The 15,989-nt window shown below is 36.9% G+C and overlaps 1 protein-coding gene across 2 annotated transcripts; it reads right to left on the reverse strand.

The window, feature by feature from the left end:
* Nucleotides 1-469: 469 nt before the first annotated feature.
* On the reverse strand, nt 470-12,544 carry LOC115219085. Of its 2 annotated transcripts, none has more exons than XM_029789152.2 (7): nt 12,429-12,544; nt 10,852-10,971; nt 9,225-9,426; nt 6,388-6,483; nt 4,439-4,812; nt 2,776-2,923; nt 470-1,859 (listed from the first exon to the last, which is right to left on the reverse strand). In XM_029789152.2, exons 2-7 carry the CDS (start codon nt 10,929-10,931, stop codon nt 510-512), a joined length of 2,250 nt encoding a protein of 749 aa, XP_029645012.1. In that variant the 5' UTR covers nt 10,932-10,971; nt 12,429-12,544; the 3' UTR covers nt 470-509. The 2 variants fall into 2 exon arrangements, with proteins under 2 accessions (XP_029645012.1, XP_029645011.1); XM_029789151.2 differs by having other exon boundaries at nt 2,776-2,959.
* Between the last annotated feature and the right edge of the window lie 3,445 nt (nt 12,545-15,989).

The raw sequence follows: 15,989 nt of genomic DNA on the forward strand, positions 1-15,989 counted from the left end.
TAGAGTCCACTCACATGCAATTTTTTCAAGCCAAATACCTAGTCTGAGAATAACTTATTCCTATCAGTCTCAAAGGCCCTGAAGGTCATTGGTACAATCCTTCCTCTTCCAACTAAATCATAATTTTTTTTTTTATAAAAAGGAGACATGTTCTAAACACCATTCTTCACAGCCACATAACCAAACACTGCATTGTATACAAACTGATGTTCAATACATCAATGATACAAGTCCTGTCAGCTACTCCTAACAGCTGATCAGCCACTTCTCCATACCATAGATTTATTTGAGCAGAGGTAACCGATATTACTTAGTATCACATTCTAACTGCCATACTGCACATTATTAACATACCCTGACTGTCACATTGCATGTCACACAACCAGCCACTGTGTATGGTGTGGTCCAGACTAGATTGAAGTATGTCCAGTTGAAAGGGTGTGTAAGCTGCTGTCAAGTATTTCATAGGTTACCTCAACAGGTAGTTGCTTACAAGCAACTGGCTGGAGTTAGTGAATAACAGCACCTGGATCAACAACATTAGTTTCTAGATCAATATCGTTTGTAATCATATTGGTAACAGTAGCTGGATCACATACATTTACCTGTAGGTTGGTGATGTTGGTATCTGAATCAGTGATGCTGGGACTAGGATTGATGATATTTGTATCAGGATCAGAGACACCAACTTCTTGATGAGTAATACTTGATTCTGATCCAGTAACATTTTCACTTGGATCAGTTGGATTATCAACAGGATTGACGACATCAACAACTGGGACAGTGAGATTGGTCACAATGGAATCTTGATTCACATCATTGTCATTAGAAGTAGTAACAGTAACATGTGGAGCAGTGACATTAATACATGAATCAGCAACTGAGAAATTTAGGTTTTTGATTGAGTCACACGGATCAATAACACCTGGATGAGTAATTGAGGTGCCAAGATCAGTAACATCTGCATGAGTGACAGCAATACCTAAGTTTGTAACTGGGACACAGAGATCAGTGATTGGGAGGTTGAGGTTATTAATAACAACACCTAGATCAGTCACAGTGACACCAGAGTTCGTAATAGTGACACTTGATGCTTCACTGACTGGCACATCCAGACCAGAGATAACAACACCAAGATTATTTACAGCAGCAGTTGAATCAATAACACCTGTTACAGCATTTGAATCCCTGACCGGAACACTTGTATTATTAATATTAGAAACATCTGGATCAGAGGTAGCACAGTTCATGTCATCAGTTTGAGTATCTGGGTTAGAGATAACAATTGGATTAGTATCAGAATTCTCTGCACTCACATCCATCATTGTAACACCAGGCTGAGTGACAGTAGTAAGAGACGGTAGGTAGCTAGATGGTGAATGATTCTCTTCAAATTGGTCAGAGACAGGAACAGGATTCTCAGGAGACAGCATCCAGGAAGAGGAAGTTGAGAGAGGTTCAGTAGTTGAAAGTTTTACACCAAGTGTTGACTGAACACTTGGTGATGAAGATTTAGTATCACTGCAGCAAGTCCAAGAGAGTGTCTCATTGACAGTATCAACAGCAACGTTTGACTCACAAGTGGTTTGTACCCTTGGTGACTTAAGTTTGGACAAATGAGTGTCACAGAGTAACTTTAGTTCTTCCATCTCCAAACAGACAGCAACTGTTCGCAACTGAGTCAAGATCTGTGGGTCAACATCTAGAATACCATTATACATGTAATCAGCAAAAGCATCCAGAGCAAGCTGGCTGATCCTTTTAGGGAAATTGACCCGCAGGAATTGACTTGAAGATATATCAGCACTTGGCATGGAAAGCAGTTTGGGACACATTGCCAACAAGACCACCTTGTGAACCTAGGAAAACAAAAAATGAAGAAAAGTAAATATGCATATACACATGTTCTTTAGTTTGTTTTGGCCATCATGGCCAAGGCTATGCTGGCTCTAAAATGTATATGAAATAGAGAGAGAGAAAAGGGGGATGTGCATATTGCATGCATGACAGAGTTAGAAACATGCCCCAAATAATAATTTGCTATTTAATCAGGATAAAAAAAAAAACATAAAAGAAGCCTGTTGAGAACTGGAAACTACATAATAAAATTTCAAGGATTCCAACATCTGTAGATAATACTCTGGTGCTATTTGATGAAGGTTTTGCTATTTCTAACATGTAAGCAAGTTGATACTCCCTTGTTGACTCAACTTTGTGCAACAAGATTCAAAGATGCCAGTATAATAAACCTGTATACAAACATATAATATGTAGTTCCAGATTCATTGACTTGGATGGTCATGGCTGAAATGATTTTAATCAAAGATCTCCTTGGTCTTAATGGAGCAATTGCATTTTTATAAAGCACTAGCAGTATCGCCTGGCGTTGATCGGGTTTGTAAGGGAAATAACTATATAAACATTTTTAGAGAGTTACTTCCCTTATATAAACCGAGCAAAAAATGCATTGAAAAACGAAAAAACGATGGTAAATTTTTTTTTAAATCGTAGACTCATCGTAGACGCACACTAATACTCAGAAGGGCTCAATATGAATCACGACTATAAGATACCCCCTTTTGGTTAAACTGCACCGCAAAATGTGAGAGTAGTTAGGAATCTAAATCGGAGGAGACAGACTCTCACACAACTTCAGTTTTATATATAAAGATATGTGAACTGCACTCTGCAAAACCACATAAACATATCAGAGACCATCATGAATGCAAAAATGTCATTATACTCACCACTCCAATCTTCATATTGCCAACTTACCATTATTGTAGCATTCTCATTACCAATGCCAGCATCACAGAATTTGCCATCTTTCCAAAGCAATGCAAGGTTGTGCAACATACTGCGTGGATGACTTGCAACAATGTACACCTTCTTCAGTCGTTGTGGCTGTTCATTTCTATCATCACTGCAAATATTGGGTGTTTTTTCTTTAATAATATATTTATGGGTGTACAAGAATATAAGTGTGAAAAAGCAGTGTGTGCTGAATTAAATATGATTTCAATTGCTAGGGTGCACACGCACACATGCACACACCCATACACACACACACACACCACACACACACACACACACACACCCACATACACACAGCTACTTGGTACATCTCTTATTTCTTTAGAATTAAACAAATAAGGAAAAAAAACTCTTCCTCTAAGTAGGACACCGGTCCATCATAAGCTGAGAAGAGATAGAAATAGTGGTAATAAGGTGACTGGGTGGGCCCTCAAGGTATGGAAAGAAGGAAACCAGGACTGTAGGTGAGTAGAGCTTGCAAGAGAGTATTAGAGAGTAAGAGATGGGGAATGGAGAATAAGTGTTGAAGGATGGATGTAATGAATGGTGGATAAGAAGGGTCCAATGATGTAGGAAGGTAAAGAACAGCAGAATAGTAATGTCGGTATAGTAAGTAGGGGGAGTAGGAGAAGGATGAGAATGTACCAGCACACTGATGCTACTGGTACAGAAGCCAAATCCTTTGCTAGTCTTAACTCCTTACTCCAACTTCTTTCATCCCCTACTCACATTCCAAACCAGCACCCACCCACCCCCACCAAACATTCTCAATATCATTTTTATCTCTAAGGCAGCAACCTGGCAAAAACGTTAGCACACCAGGCGAAATGCTTAGCAGTATTTCTTCTGTCCTTACGTTCTGAGCTCAAATTCCGCCGAGGTCGACTTTGCCTTTCATCCTTTCAGAGTCAATAAATTAAGTACCAGTTGCAAACTGGGGTCGATCTCTCAGAGATAACTTCTCTCTAGATGAGGTCCTCCTCTCCTTTAAAGAATGATATAACCTCTTTGAAAACAATTTCTTCCTTTCACCCTTTAGCATTCAGATTACTCTATTAAATATAATGATCATTTCTTCATATTGTTTTGAATTAATCATGCATTATCTCACAGCTTTGAGATGTTGAAGATATAGTTGTTTATTTTTAGAATGACATTGTAGGATAAGTGTGAGAGGCCAGATCTGATTGTTTTAAACATAAAACAGCTAGAATCATCATCTTCATCATCCTTTAATGTCTGTTTTGCATGTTGGCATGGATTAGACGATTTGACCAGAGCCATTAAGACAGAGAGTTGCACAAGGTTCCAGCCTGATTTAGCTTGGTTTCTATGGCTGGATGCCCTTCCTAATGCCAACCACTTTACAGTGTGTAGTGAGTGCTTTTAATGTGGCACTGGCATGAGCACTTTATGTGGCGCTGGTATGAGTGCTTTTAAGCAGTACTTTTAGCCAAATATGGACAGTTTAAAGGATTAAATAATGTACCCTTCTCGAAAACAGAGCTCCTATCAAAAATAAGATTTGTTCTGTAGACAACAATCCCTCACACATTTTACACAAGATCACATTAAGCAAAAATGATTTCCATCACAATAAATGAAAAAACATAATTCAACAAACCTATTCTGAAGTTTACCAGACACTTTTTCATGTTGACTGGAAGAATCTTCTCTAGTCGTTGGTGAAATCTGAGATGTTGCACAAATCTGCTTCCGCATCTTACAAGACTTCTCTCCTTGTAACAAATCTGAAGACATAGACAAATTTGGGGACACTGCTACAGCTAGTGATGAACTTTGTCTTGTTGATATACTGTTGCTTTCACATCCCATAGCTGACTTTTTGGCATTTAGATCTTTACAAGCAACATTATTTACAGTTGTATTATCCTTTGAAGCCAACGTAAGCTTATTGTTTGCAGCTGCTTCAGACAGGTTAGCAGTAAGTGTACTGTCTGGTACATCAAGTACTTTCTGACTAGATCCAATGGTTGTCTGAAAACAATATAGAAAGACAACAAGGTAATGGTGTTAGTAGGAGAGGTTAGACAGGTAAAGGCAGAGGATGAAATATTGTAACTGAATAAATCAGGGGATGTTAAGTTAAGAGCAGTTAAAAGTACTTAGGAACAAGACAAGAGATGGTGAAAAAATGAAAAAGCAGAAAATGAAAAAATTGAAAAACATGAAAAAGAGTGAACAGCTGAGAATTTTAGTCAGCACATTATGAAAAGAATAACTTGTGTCCTTGGATTTTATACTGAGATGTCCTAAGATGTATCTTTTAATTGCATCCTGTAAGTTCATCCAGGGTATATATATTCTGCAAGATTTTTCCCTGCATCAGATAAACACTTTCAACCAACTAATAATTATGGCCAGATTTTTAAACGATGCATGACTCGCCTTTGCCACAAGTAGTAACCTAACCCAAAATATTGCAGTAAACAATAATAGGGCAGGGGCAAAGAATTCAATAATAAAAACCGAGTAAAAATGGATAATGAAATTAATATTGATTTCGGATTTTGGCACAAGGCCAGCAAGTCCAGGGGAGTAGATAAGTCAATTACATCAACTCCAGTGCTCAACTGCTACTTATTTTATTGACCCCGAAAGGATGAAAGACAAATTCAACCTTGACAGAATTTGAACTCAGAATATAATGACGGACAAACTGCTGCTAAGCATTTTGCCTGGTGTGTTAATGATTCTGCCAGCTCACCGCCTTAATGATGAAATTAATATTAATAGTAATTATATGAGAGGTGGTAATAGCAACTATGCACATATATTGAATCTAAGGGGATTATAAACAACCAATGACTAACTACGTGAGTGAAAACAATGAACCTACAGTAGAGGGTGTAAGGGAAATAACTGAACCCAGACCAGACATTTAATGTAACTCTAAGAAATATTGAATGTAGTAATACACAAAATCTAGTGTATAGTCAAACTAACAATACTAGTGGGATAACAAGTAATGATATAGACGAGATACCTAATTCTTCTGCCAGTAGCAAGCATAGGGTTAATATCATCAAACATCTTTATAGCTGAAGAGCTGCCCAGGTTCCATGTCTGTTTAGGCATGGTTTCTGTGGCTGGATGCTCTTTCTAATGCCAACCACTTTACAGAGTGTACTGGGTGCTTTATGCAGCACTGGTACGAGTGCTTTTATGTGGGACCAGCACAGGTGTTTTTTACATGGCACCAGCACCCATGAGCCTGCAAGATTAGGATTGCTCAGCTGAAGAGGGGCATAGGGACATGCCTGTATGCAAAGATAATCATGATTTCACTTAGATTGATGTGTCTTCTCAAGCACAAGTGCTTCAACTCATAACACTGATAAAATATACCGTCTAATGATAGCTATTTAGTTAGACAGACTGAGTTGTTGAGGATTAAGTGCAATACAAGTGACACAGTGCATTTCACCTACTTTCATACCTTTTGAACTCAGACATTTCCTGCTCTAAAATATTATCTTTTATCAAGTGTCAACTACACAAATCTATTGATATAACTCCATTGTTCTGGTTGAAAGTTCAAAGTTAACATACCAAAGTTTTGCCTTTCGAAACAGAAGTCGTTGATTTTGTTGCATTCTTCAACTGCTGTTTTTCCCGCCGGCGTTGACCACTAACACTCACCTTTTTCTGCAAAAAATAAATGACAACATAAGAATAATTAGCAATGTTTTAGATTGACTTATGAGGAAGTTGCTGTGTAATCTAAATAAAGTGTTGACCATATGTTATGAGATTAAGTAGTCATTGATCTGCAAAATTAGAATGGTTTAGCTGGCTTCTTTTATGAAGGCTCAACATGATATGTTTCAAACAATTGTCTTAACTATAATCCAGCTTTACATCATGTTCCTTGTTAAGCAGCTAAAGTTTTTTTGTTTGTTTGTTTGTTTGTTTGTTGTTTTTTCTTTTTTGGGGTTGTTTTTTTTTCATGGTTTAGTCAGAAGAGAAAAGTGAATATCCTTGATTTATGTAGGACCTCTGGCATTGGTAAAAGAAAAAGAAGAAACCATAGTTCATCTGTTGTTGCAGTAGATATCATATTATTTATCTTCAAGCTAAGGACTTAGCTCAAATGCTTGCAACAGTGAGTTTCACTAAAGGTATCCAAGAATCAGCTGGGGTGTTACACTGGATAATGCATCACTTAGAATTTATATCCAAACGAGCGGAGAGAAGATGGCAGCAATAATTCATTTAAGGTTGTATTTCAATCTAGGTTCTGCTTATTTTATTGAAAACTAATAGAAATAAAAATACTTTAAGACATGTCGTAATGGTGGTGGTGGTAATAGAACAATGCTCTGTTGTTCATAACAGTGCTATATGTTTATTAGAACTGTGTTGGGTAGGTGGTGAGCTGGCAGAAACATTAGCACGCCGGGCGAAATGCTTAGCAGTATTTCGTCTGCCACTACATTCTGAGTTCAAATGCCACCGAGATCAACTTTGCCTTTCATCCTTTCGGGGTCAATTAAATAAGTACCAATTACGCAATGGAGTCGATATAATTGACTTGATCCGTTTGTCTGTCCTTGGTTGTTCCCTCTGTGTGTAGCTCCTTGCGGGCAGTAAAAGATAAGTACTGTGTTGGGTAGAACAAACTTGATGCCCAGAGTAAAACAGTAATACAACTTAAACCCAAACACAAATAGCCTAAATATTTTCATGCAACCAAAGATCTTTACCACTAACACTCAAGTAATGTATAAAACCAATGAAAAAACTTCTACATGGTCCCTCAACTTGCAAGAATTTCCCTTACATCACACCCTACCATCTTCTTAAAAAGAAAGAATGCACTAAATAATGCAGTCTTAGACCTATTCTACAAAAGCAACAAGATGCCTTTGACTGACCAGGACAAAAAACAACACTGGTGTATATAATTCCCAAGATTTTTCTACTCTTGTATATTTATGCTATTAAAAGTGACTTTAATAATTTTTGATGTTCTATGGTGTTATTGGTAGGTGTTACATAGAGTATGTTTGTTCAAGGCCAGATTTCAATGTGATCTATATTGTATTGGAATAGTTGTACTGCTTAATATGGAGAATAGTAGAATGAGATAACTGTGGTGTTTTCTGCATATGAATCTATGTGCATTTTATAACAGTATGTTAAAACACATTGTGCCTGAAAAAAGAGAGAATAATTAGTTAGAAAACCATGAGTTCCTGTAGTATAAAGGACAAAAATTCTCTTACCTTACACTCTGGGAACAACTTCAAATGAACTCTTCAATTGCTAACTTGAATTTGCAATGCAACTCAAAGATCCTCACTACCCCAACGCACCAGCCAGAAGCTGGAATATGCAGAGACTCCAGCTGCATGTTAATTCCATCCCAGCCTGTATGATATAATATATACTTGTTCAGCTCCCAAAAATCCAGACTTTATTTTTCATTGACAGAACCACTGCCATCATTGGCAACACACTGCTCTTTACCTCCTCTTTCCAACACATCAAGATACGTTCTACAATCCATCTGTTCCCCTTCTCTCTCAAACTTTCTCTGGCCTTTTTTTTCAATATATGCTCATAGCTGACCTTATTTCTCAATGTCAGGGATCTTCCCTTCCAGAACCATTTTGGTGCCCATCACTTGCCAGCAAACTCAATCTGGAAATAATAACTTCGATTCTATCAATGGCATTCCTTTCTTTAGAGTTCAATCCATCGATCCCACAGCCATAATTTTCCACTGCATGTTCAGGTGAACTCAGCAATTGAAAGTTAAGTATTTTGGTCATGGACACAATGCAAACCTTCCAGCATGTTGGCTGAACTATCCAATACCTCACTGATTCAGCTAATTGTTCTCTCTATGAAATATGTATCATAGTAATTATTTATAAGTAAGGTAACCAAAATGAATAAATAATCTATCTTGTTACTCATCTGATTGACATGAAATGACTCACAGACATGAGTCAACCTTTGACCTACAGGTGAACTGTCTCCTCTCCGCCTTTTCTATCACTACCATAATGGCCTCTGTTCTTCAAACTTGACTAGCTTTGTACCTCCATCAGATACTCCCAACCAAATCATCTTTCCACTTCATCAAACTTGTGTCCAGCTCCCATCCTAAGCCCTGCACAAACCACTATGCTTAGCCTTCTTCCTCAGAATACCATTCTTCTGAAATATCCACCCTGCTTATGTCTTTCCTTCAGGTGTCAACTTGCAACACTTTAAACAGCATATTATTGGCATCAATCTCACTAGTATTGCAAAACCTATTAAGGCCATCAAAACAGATACTTCTAGACCCAGGAGTAAAAGGGAAAAAAGCATGATATAATCACTGTAGTTGACTATATTCTTGTACAAATAATAAAAATATACAAACACTCCCTTACTTTCATATGTGGTGGAAAATCAAAGATCGATGGAACAGCACCATCTCTAAGACGTGTTGTTTGTCCAGTACGGTCAAAACATTCTTCTGTAAAATGCTCACTACACAGATATGTTTTATGCTCTGGTACCCAAATTTTACCATTCACTTGGTACTTGAGGGCATATGCCCACTCTTTTCTTCGTTTCAAATCCTTAGGAAAACTACAAATAGAGAAAGTAGTTGTCAAATGTTAGAAAAACTGAAGAAAAGGAAGGCAAATGAACAAGAGCCTCTTATATGAATCAAAGATAAGAAATACATTAAGGGAGATAACTTGTACTAGGAGGGAATAGGAACAAACCACTAAGTAAACACGTGAAACTAGACAGTCAAGTTAAAATAAAAAGCAAGTAAGTAGCGAGAGAGACAAAAGGATTAAATATAAACCTTCAAGCAACTAAAAATAGCTGAAAGATATTATTAATCACATGTTTAGAGATCAGAACATTTTCAATAATTAAATCTATACTACAATCAGTCAGATCATCAATCATCATTGGATGCCTTATTACTGGATACTCTTTTACTTGTTTCAGCCATTTGACTGCGGCCATGCTGGAGCACCGCCTTTAGTCGAGCAAATCGACCCCATGACTTATTCTTTGTAAGCCTAGTACTTATTCTATCGGTCTCTTTTGCCGAACTGCTAAGTTACAGGGATGTAAACACACCAGCATCGGTTGTCAAGTGATGTTGGGGGGGGACAAACACAGACACATAAACATATACACACACATACATATATATATACATATATACGACGGGCTTCTTTCAGTTTCCATCTACCAAATCCACTTACAAAGCTTTGGTCTGCCCGAAGCTATAGTAGAAGACACTTGCCCAAAGTGCCACGCAGTGGGACTGAACCCGGAACCATGTGGTTGGTAGGCAAGCTACTTACCACACAGCCACTCCTGTGCCTTTATACAAATTGATCTCAACTAGAATCCTCTATTTCATAATTGATAGTAAAAACGTTCTTAACCAGTAGTTCACAGATGTTTGTACACTAGTTATAAAATAAAGATTATCTACGTCAGTTTAGAAATAAAAATTACTAGTTCAAATTCAATTTGATATTATTTCCTAATCCAGATGTAAGAAACTTGATCATGAGTGGAGATCATTATCAGGTATCTTGTTTTTGGCAGTGTGGGGGTAACTATTAAAAATAATTTTTCATATAGTATTATCAGGTATCTTGTTTTTGGCAGTGTGGGGGTAACTATTAAAAATAATTTTTCATATAGTATTATCAGGTATCTTGTTTTTGGCAGTGTGGGGGTAACTATTAAAAATAATTTTTCATATAGTATTATCAGGTATCTTGTTTTTGGCAGTGTGGGGGTAACTATTAAAAATAATTTTTCATATAGTCTAAAAATTTAATCCTAACAATTCATCTCATACATTTAGACATTGAGTGGTAAGTGTTAATAAAAACTACCCAAGTATAAAAATACTTGCTGAAACAATTCCTGTAGAAATTAAAAATTGGGAAATCAAGCAACCAATGCTACAATGGAATAATTTAAAATTAGCATAAACTGTATGAAAACAAAATGAATATTCCAAAGCATACTGACCAGTGAAATGTGATGCCTTGCTCACGTGCTTTTCGGTCACTACGATGTGTACATTTATATGCTGCACAGGATGTTGGCATAACTTTATCTTACTCTCCCAGCTGCTGCAGCTAGACTCATCTGCAAATAATAATAATAATAATAATAATAATAATAATACTGATAACAATGATTTCTTACAGTGTCACAATATTCAAATTAGTAGGGAAGGAAGTCTAGTGAACTAAATCTACAAATAGTAAATGACTGGCTAGATAAAAGACCATGACCCAAATTACTCTAAATCTTGAACTGAGCAAGTAACCCTATTTAGACAGATGGACAAGAATAAGTGGCATGTAAACAACACAATTCAGACAAACAATATATGAAGTGTAAACAGATAAGGGAACTTAATGTCTTTGTCAACATGAGTTGACCAATTTGTCAACAACCTTTTATTCATGAAACACCAAAATCAGATTGGGTCTTTTCTGGCAGGATTAACAAGAACAGCTCACTCAATGTTGAAGAAGTTGACAAATTCAAATTTGCCAAGTGATAAGACCACAGAGGCCAAGAAAATGCCGAATACTAGTTACTTGATGGTTTAGTCAGAAGAAATAAAACTGACATTTGCAAGACATTGTGGACTAGTGAAATCGATACAGTTTATGTTGAGCTTGGAAAATTTTTTGTTACCAGTTTTCATGTTTCATACAACTGCAATTACAATTCTGAAAGACTTCATGATATTTTCCTTTCTATTATACCCACTTCGCTTGCAAGGCAGATGTAAAAGTAAAACTTACTGGGAAAATAATAGAATTGAGAAGAGCAGCATGCTAAAACGTAAAATACTGAATTTTAGGACAAAAAATTCTTTCATGGAAGGAAGGAAACACCTTGCCTTTTTTTCTTTCTCCATGAGGTAGTGATGGCTATTCCAAAAGTCCACCAATCAGAGATTACAATCATCTCACAAGATGGACGTAATAGTAAAACTTCACCAACTTTGGTGGGGGGTTATTTTGGTTTAAACATTCCATATAACCCCTCATAACTGTTATATTTTGGAGGAATTTTCAGAAAATCTTTGCGAATTTGTCTTACACACTGGAATTCATACGACTATACCAGAATAAATATTTTTTGTGTGTCTAGCACATCTCACGACCACTTGATACCTTCCTCGTTTCTTTATCACTCTAACAATTATTGATGTTTTTCAATATTTTTCTCCCTATAAACACATTTAATGGAATAATGATGTACCCAAGGGTGGTCCATTGTTGGGATTTAAGCAAAAGATTCGGTCTGTCCGTATTTGAAACTTTGATTTTTTTTTAATCGAAAAGAGGGGAACTTTTAAGATTTGTGGGAAGGAGGGTAAAAAAATTTTTAATAGCATAATCGTATGAATTCCCATGTATAGAACAGAAATACGCTTACAAGAGGTAGTGGATGCCCGATGCGAAACACAACGGTAAACATATGCAAAAATAATCATTTCTTTGCGGTTTAAATTTTTTTTTTCTTTAATTACTAAATTTATTGGCTAGAGAGCAGAATACTTTAAAAATAAAAAATACACTGACTTGATAGATTCTTCTTTTCGATAGTATTAGACTTGCAAAACAACTTGGAAAAAACGGAAGATTTAGAACCGTAAACAAACATAGCCACACGTTGAACAGGAGAATTACCGGAAGTGTAATATACTCTAAATTATCTATCTCCAGTATTGAAGAACTCAGCCAAATTCGTCTGCTTTCAGTTATACTGTTACGGTTATTAATTATGTCAATACTTCGCAAGGGAGCGCTTGCTAAGTGTAGTAAATATTCCTTGTGTATATGTCTAATTGTTTTTGTTGTAGGGCAGCAAAATGAAATTGTACGACTTTCTTGCCGTTTTAGACTCTTCCTTCTTCAGCTTTCATGTACTTGACGAAAGTTAATAACAATGATCTTGATAAATACGGGTGACAATTCCAGACACATTTTTGTCTTATTGAAGCTCCTAGGCGAAACAAAATTTTTCCTACTTGCGAGATAAGGGATAAGTGAACTAGTATATTCACGTACAATAATGTATACGTGTAGGTGTCAAAAATCGCCCAGAGACGCAATCTTCTGTCACAATGATGATATTTAACACATCATGAACATTATTGTACATTAATATAATGATTTCAAATTTTGCCACGAGGGCAGCGACTATGGGGAGGGGATGAGTCGAATGCATCAACCCAGTGTTCAACTGGTACTTATTTTATCGACCCCTAAAGGATGAAAGATAAAGTCGACCTCAGTGGAATTTGAACTCAGAACGTAGAGGCAGGTGAAATACCTATTTCTTTATTACCCACAAGGGGCTAAACACAGAGGGGACAAACAAGGACAGACATAGGTATTAAGTCGATTACATCGACCCCAGTGCGTAATTGGTACTTAATTTATCGACCCCGAAAGGATGAAAGGCAAAGTCGACCTCGGCGGAATTCGAACTCACAACGTAACGCAGACGAAATACCGCTAAGCATTTCGCCCGGCGTGCTAACGTTTCTGCCAGCTCACCGCAGGTGAAATACCGCTAAGCTTTTCATCAGCAGTACTTCACTGAAAGAAGAGGCCTGATAAGATTGGGAAATGGGCATTCCTTCAGAGAGAGGTCTTTCCACACACATTTATACACTATCCATGCTCTACAATATTAATAAATTTTACTGCTATTTCTAGCATGTTTGACAAAACTTATGGAAGTCAGCAAACTGCACCAATTCCTGCTGTTTGCATTGATATAATTTTTATGGCTGGATGGCTTCCTATGCTAACCATTTTACAGAGTGTACAGGGTGCTTTTTACATGGCACCAACAGCAGTGAGGTCACCAATTAACTTACAAGACTTCTCAGTTGAGGTGGGGAGTAGTATTGAGGGACAGAAAAAAAAAAGGAGTCTGGCATTTGAGAGGAAACCTGGCTACCATAGGTGGAGAGAGAAGAGAGAGAAGACAGTGAAGATGTAACAGGAAAGAGAGTGAGTGAACCAGGGATTATCGAGGATGTAAGATTGCAAAAGAAGAATAGTAGGTGGATGGTGGGGGTATAATGAATGATCAAAGATAGAGGGAGGGACATTGGGAGAATTGGTTGAGGGAAAAATGATCAACAGGGACATAGTGTGTGCTAGTAGGTATGTGAAGGAGATCAGAGGGGAATACAAAGGATGGAAAGCATGAGAAAGAAAGGGTGTTGGGAAGCTGGGTTGTGGAGGAGGTTTGTTAGGGGACAGACTGTGTGTAGGAGGTGGGGAGGCATGGACATATAGGGCATGCCTATATGGCTTCGATTTTACTTAGCTGGGTGGGTCTTCTCAAGCACACAAATCATCAGTTGTCTTGGTCCTTTGTCATGTCCTCTGTGAAGTTCAACATCTGAGAATCATTTCTCACCACTTCATCCCACATCTTCCAAAGTCTCTATCTTCCAGATGACACACTGAGATCTCAGCACTTATTTATGCAGTTACCCTTACCCATATGCATCACATGACCATACCAGTACCGGCTTCTCTTTTGACACTATATTTAATTCCTCTTACACCCAGTTTTTCTCTTAAAACATTTACACTTTGTAGTACCTGTGCACTAACATTACACATCCAGTGGAGCATGTTGGCTTCATTTCTTTCAAACCTTTGTATTCCTCTGTTGTCACAACCCATGTTTCACAACCATGTAGCATAGCTATCCATAGATAGGCTCCATACATGAACAGCTATGCTCTGTGCGTGTGTGTGTGTGTGTGTGTGTGTGTGTCTGTGTGTCTGTGTGTTTCATTATATACACTACTATGTTCAGTTTTTATCATTTTATATTTTCAAATTTTCTCACTAGCTATTTACTGTTGGTTTGGAACAGTAGAGTTCCTAAATCTATACCCAAATTTTGTACACCTTCACAATCTCATTTTCAAGAATTGAATTGAATATATTTGATGTTTGTGTTGTTTCTTATATACTGACTGAATTCATGTAGTCTTTCCTCCTGATGGTTTGTTGACCATTATGCATCTGCAGTCAAACATTGATTTATTTATCAAGGTCGGATTTTGACTGCTAAATTTTTTGTTTTATGTCAATAAACACAAGTTAATTTTTCAGTTCAACAAAATATATTTTGCTCAAATGTTTATTCACTCTCAGACTTATCATTAATTTCTTTATTCAAAGTGGCCAGACATTTTTTCTTTGTTCTTGTCACTCCTGGAATATGTATTTTTTTTTTTTCATTTCAGTCATAAGACTGCAACCATGCTAGGGTGCCACCTTGAAGAATTATAGTCAAATGATTGATCCCAGTATTTATTTTGCTTTTTACCAAACCACTAAGTTATGGAGATATAAGCACCCCAACACCAGTTGTCAAGCAGGGTGGGGGACAAACACAGACACAAAGACACATACATACACATAGATATATGGCCTTGTGGCTAGGCTTTTATGACCACAATACATTTCCCATAACGATAACAATCCTATTCTTTCTTCTTTCTTACTTTCACTTTCTCCTTTCCTTCCTACTCCTCAACTCTAAACCACACCCACTCTTGCATATTTTGGGTCTCACTCTTTGCTATATTGCTCATTGTTTATCTAAACTTACTTCCTTGATTATTTTGTTGCTTTAATTTTTTTGTACTGTAGTAGGTAGGCATGTTGTCATTCCTTTTCAGTTGGACTCACCATTGAGTTGTGGCTGGCTTAGAAATTCTGTGCGGCAATGTAAACTTCATTAAGGTAATCTCAGCCTAACGATTAGCTATGTTGGATAGAGTTCATTGTGCAACACTTGCATAATGAGCTTCAGCTAGTTATGAAGCATATATAACATATATTTTATTTATTCCACTCCCTCAATTTGGACTTTTATTCACATTTTTATCAGCCTTAGTTGCTAACAGTGAGTAATATAGAAACTATTTGCTTATCAAATTTCTTTGAAACTTTGATATGGGAAAAAGTGTTGGGAAAAATTGTTTCTATATCTTTTCATAAACTGCCCACTTTTTGTTCTCAATACCAGTTGCTTACTATTTGAAGCTTATAAACTTCCTACACTTAGATCCTGGATCATTTTTGTATATATATATATAT

Source organism: Octopus sinensis, linkage group LG14 (assembly GCF_006345805.1).
Source record: "Octopus sinensis linkage group LG14, ASM634580v1, whole genome shotgun sequence".
Classification (NCBI taxonomy): Eukaryota; Metazoa; Mollusca; class Cephalopoda; order Octopoda; family Octopodidae; genus Octopus; species Octopus sinensis.

Bases quoted from the DNA above. Each gene is read 5' to 3' on its own strand.
- LOC115219085 (XM_029789151.2), bottom strand. From the start codon at position 10,931: ATGCCAACATCCTGTGCAGCATATAAATGTACACATCGTAGTGACCGA. The intron at 2,960-4,438 runs GTTTGTTGAATT...GTACACCCATAA, and splicing joins TCTGGTAAACTTCAGAATAG to ATATATTATTAAAGAAAAAA. The intron at 1,860-2,775 runs GTAAGTTGGCAA...TTGTTTTCCTAG, and splicing joins ATGAGAATGCTACAATAATG to GTTCACAAGGTGGTCTTGTT.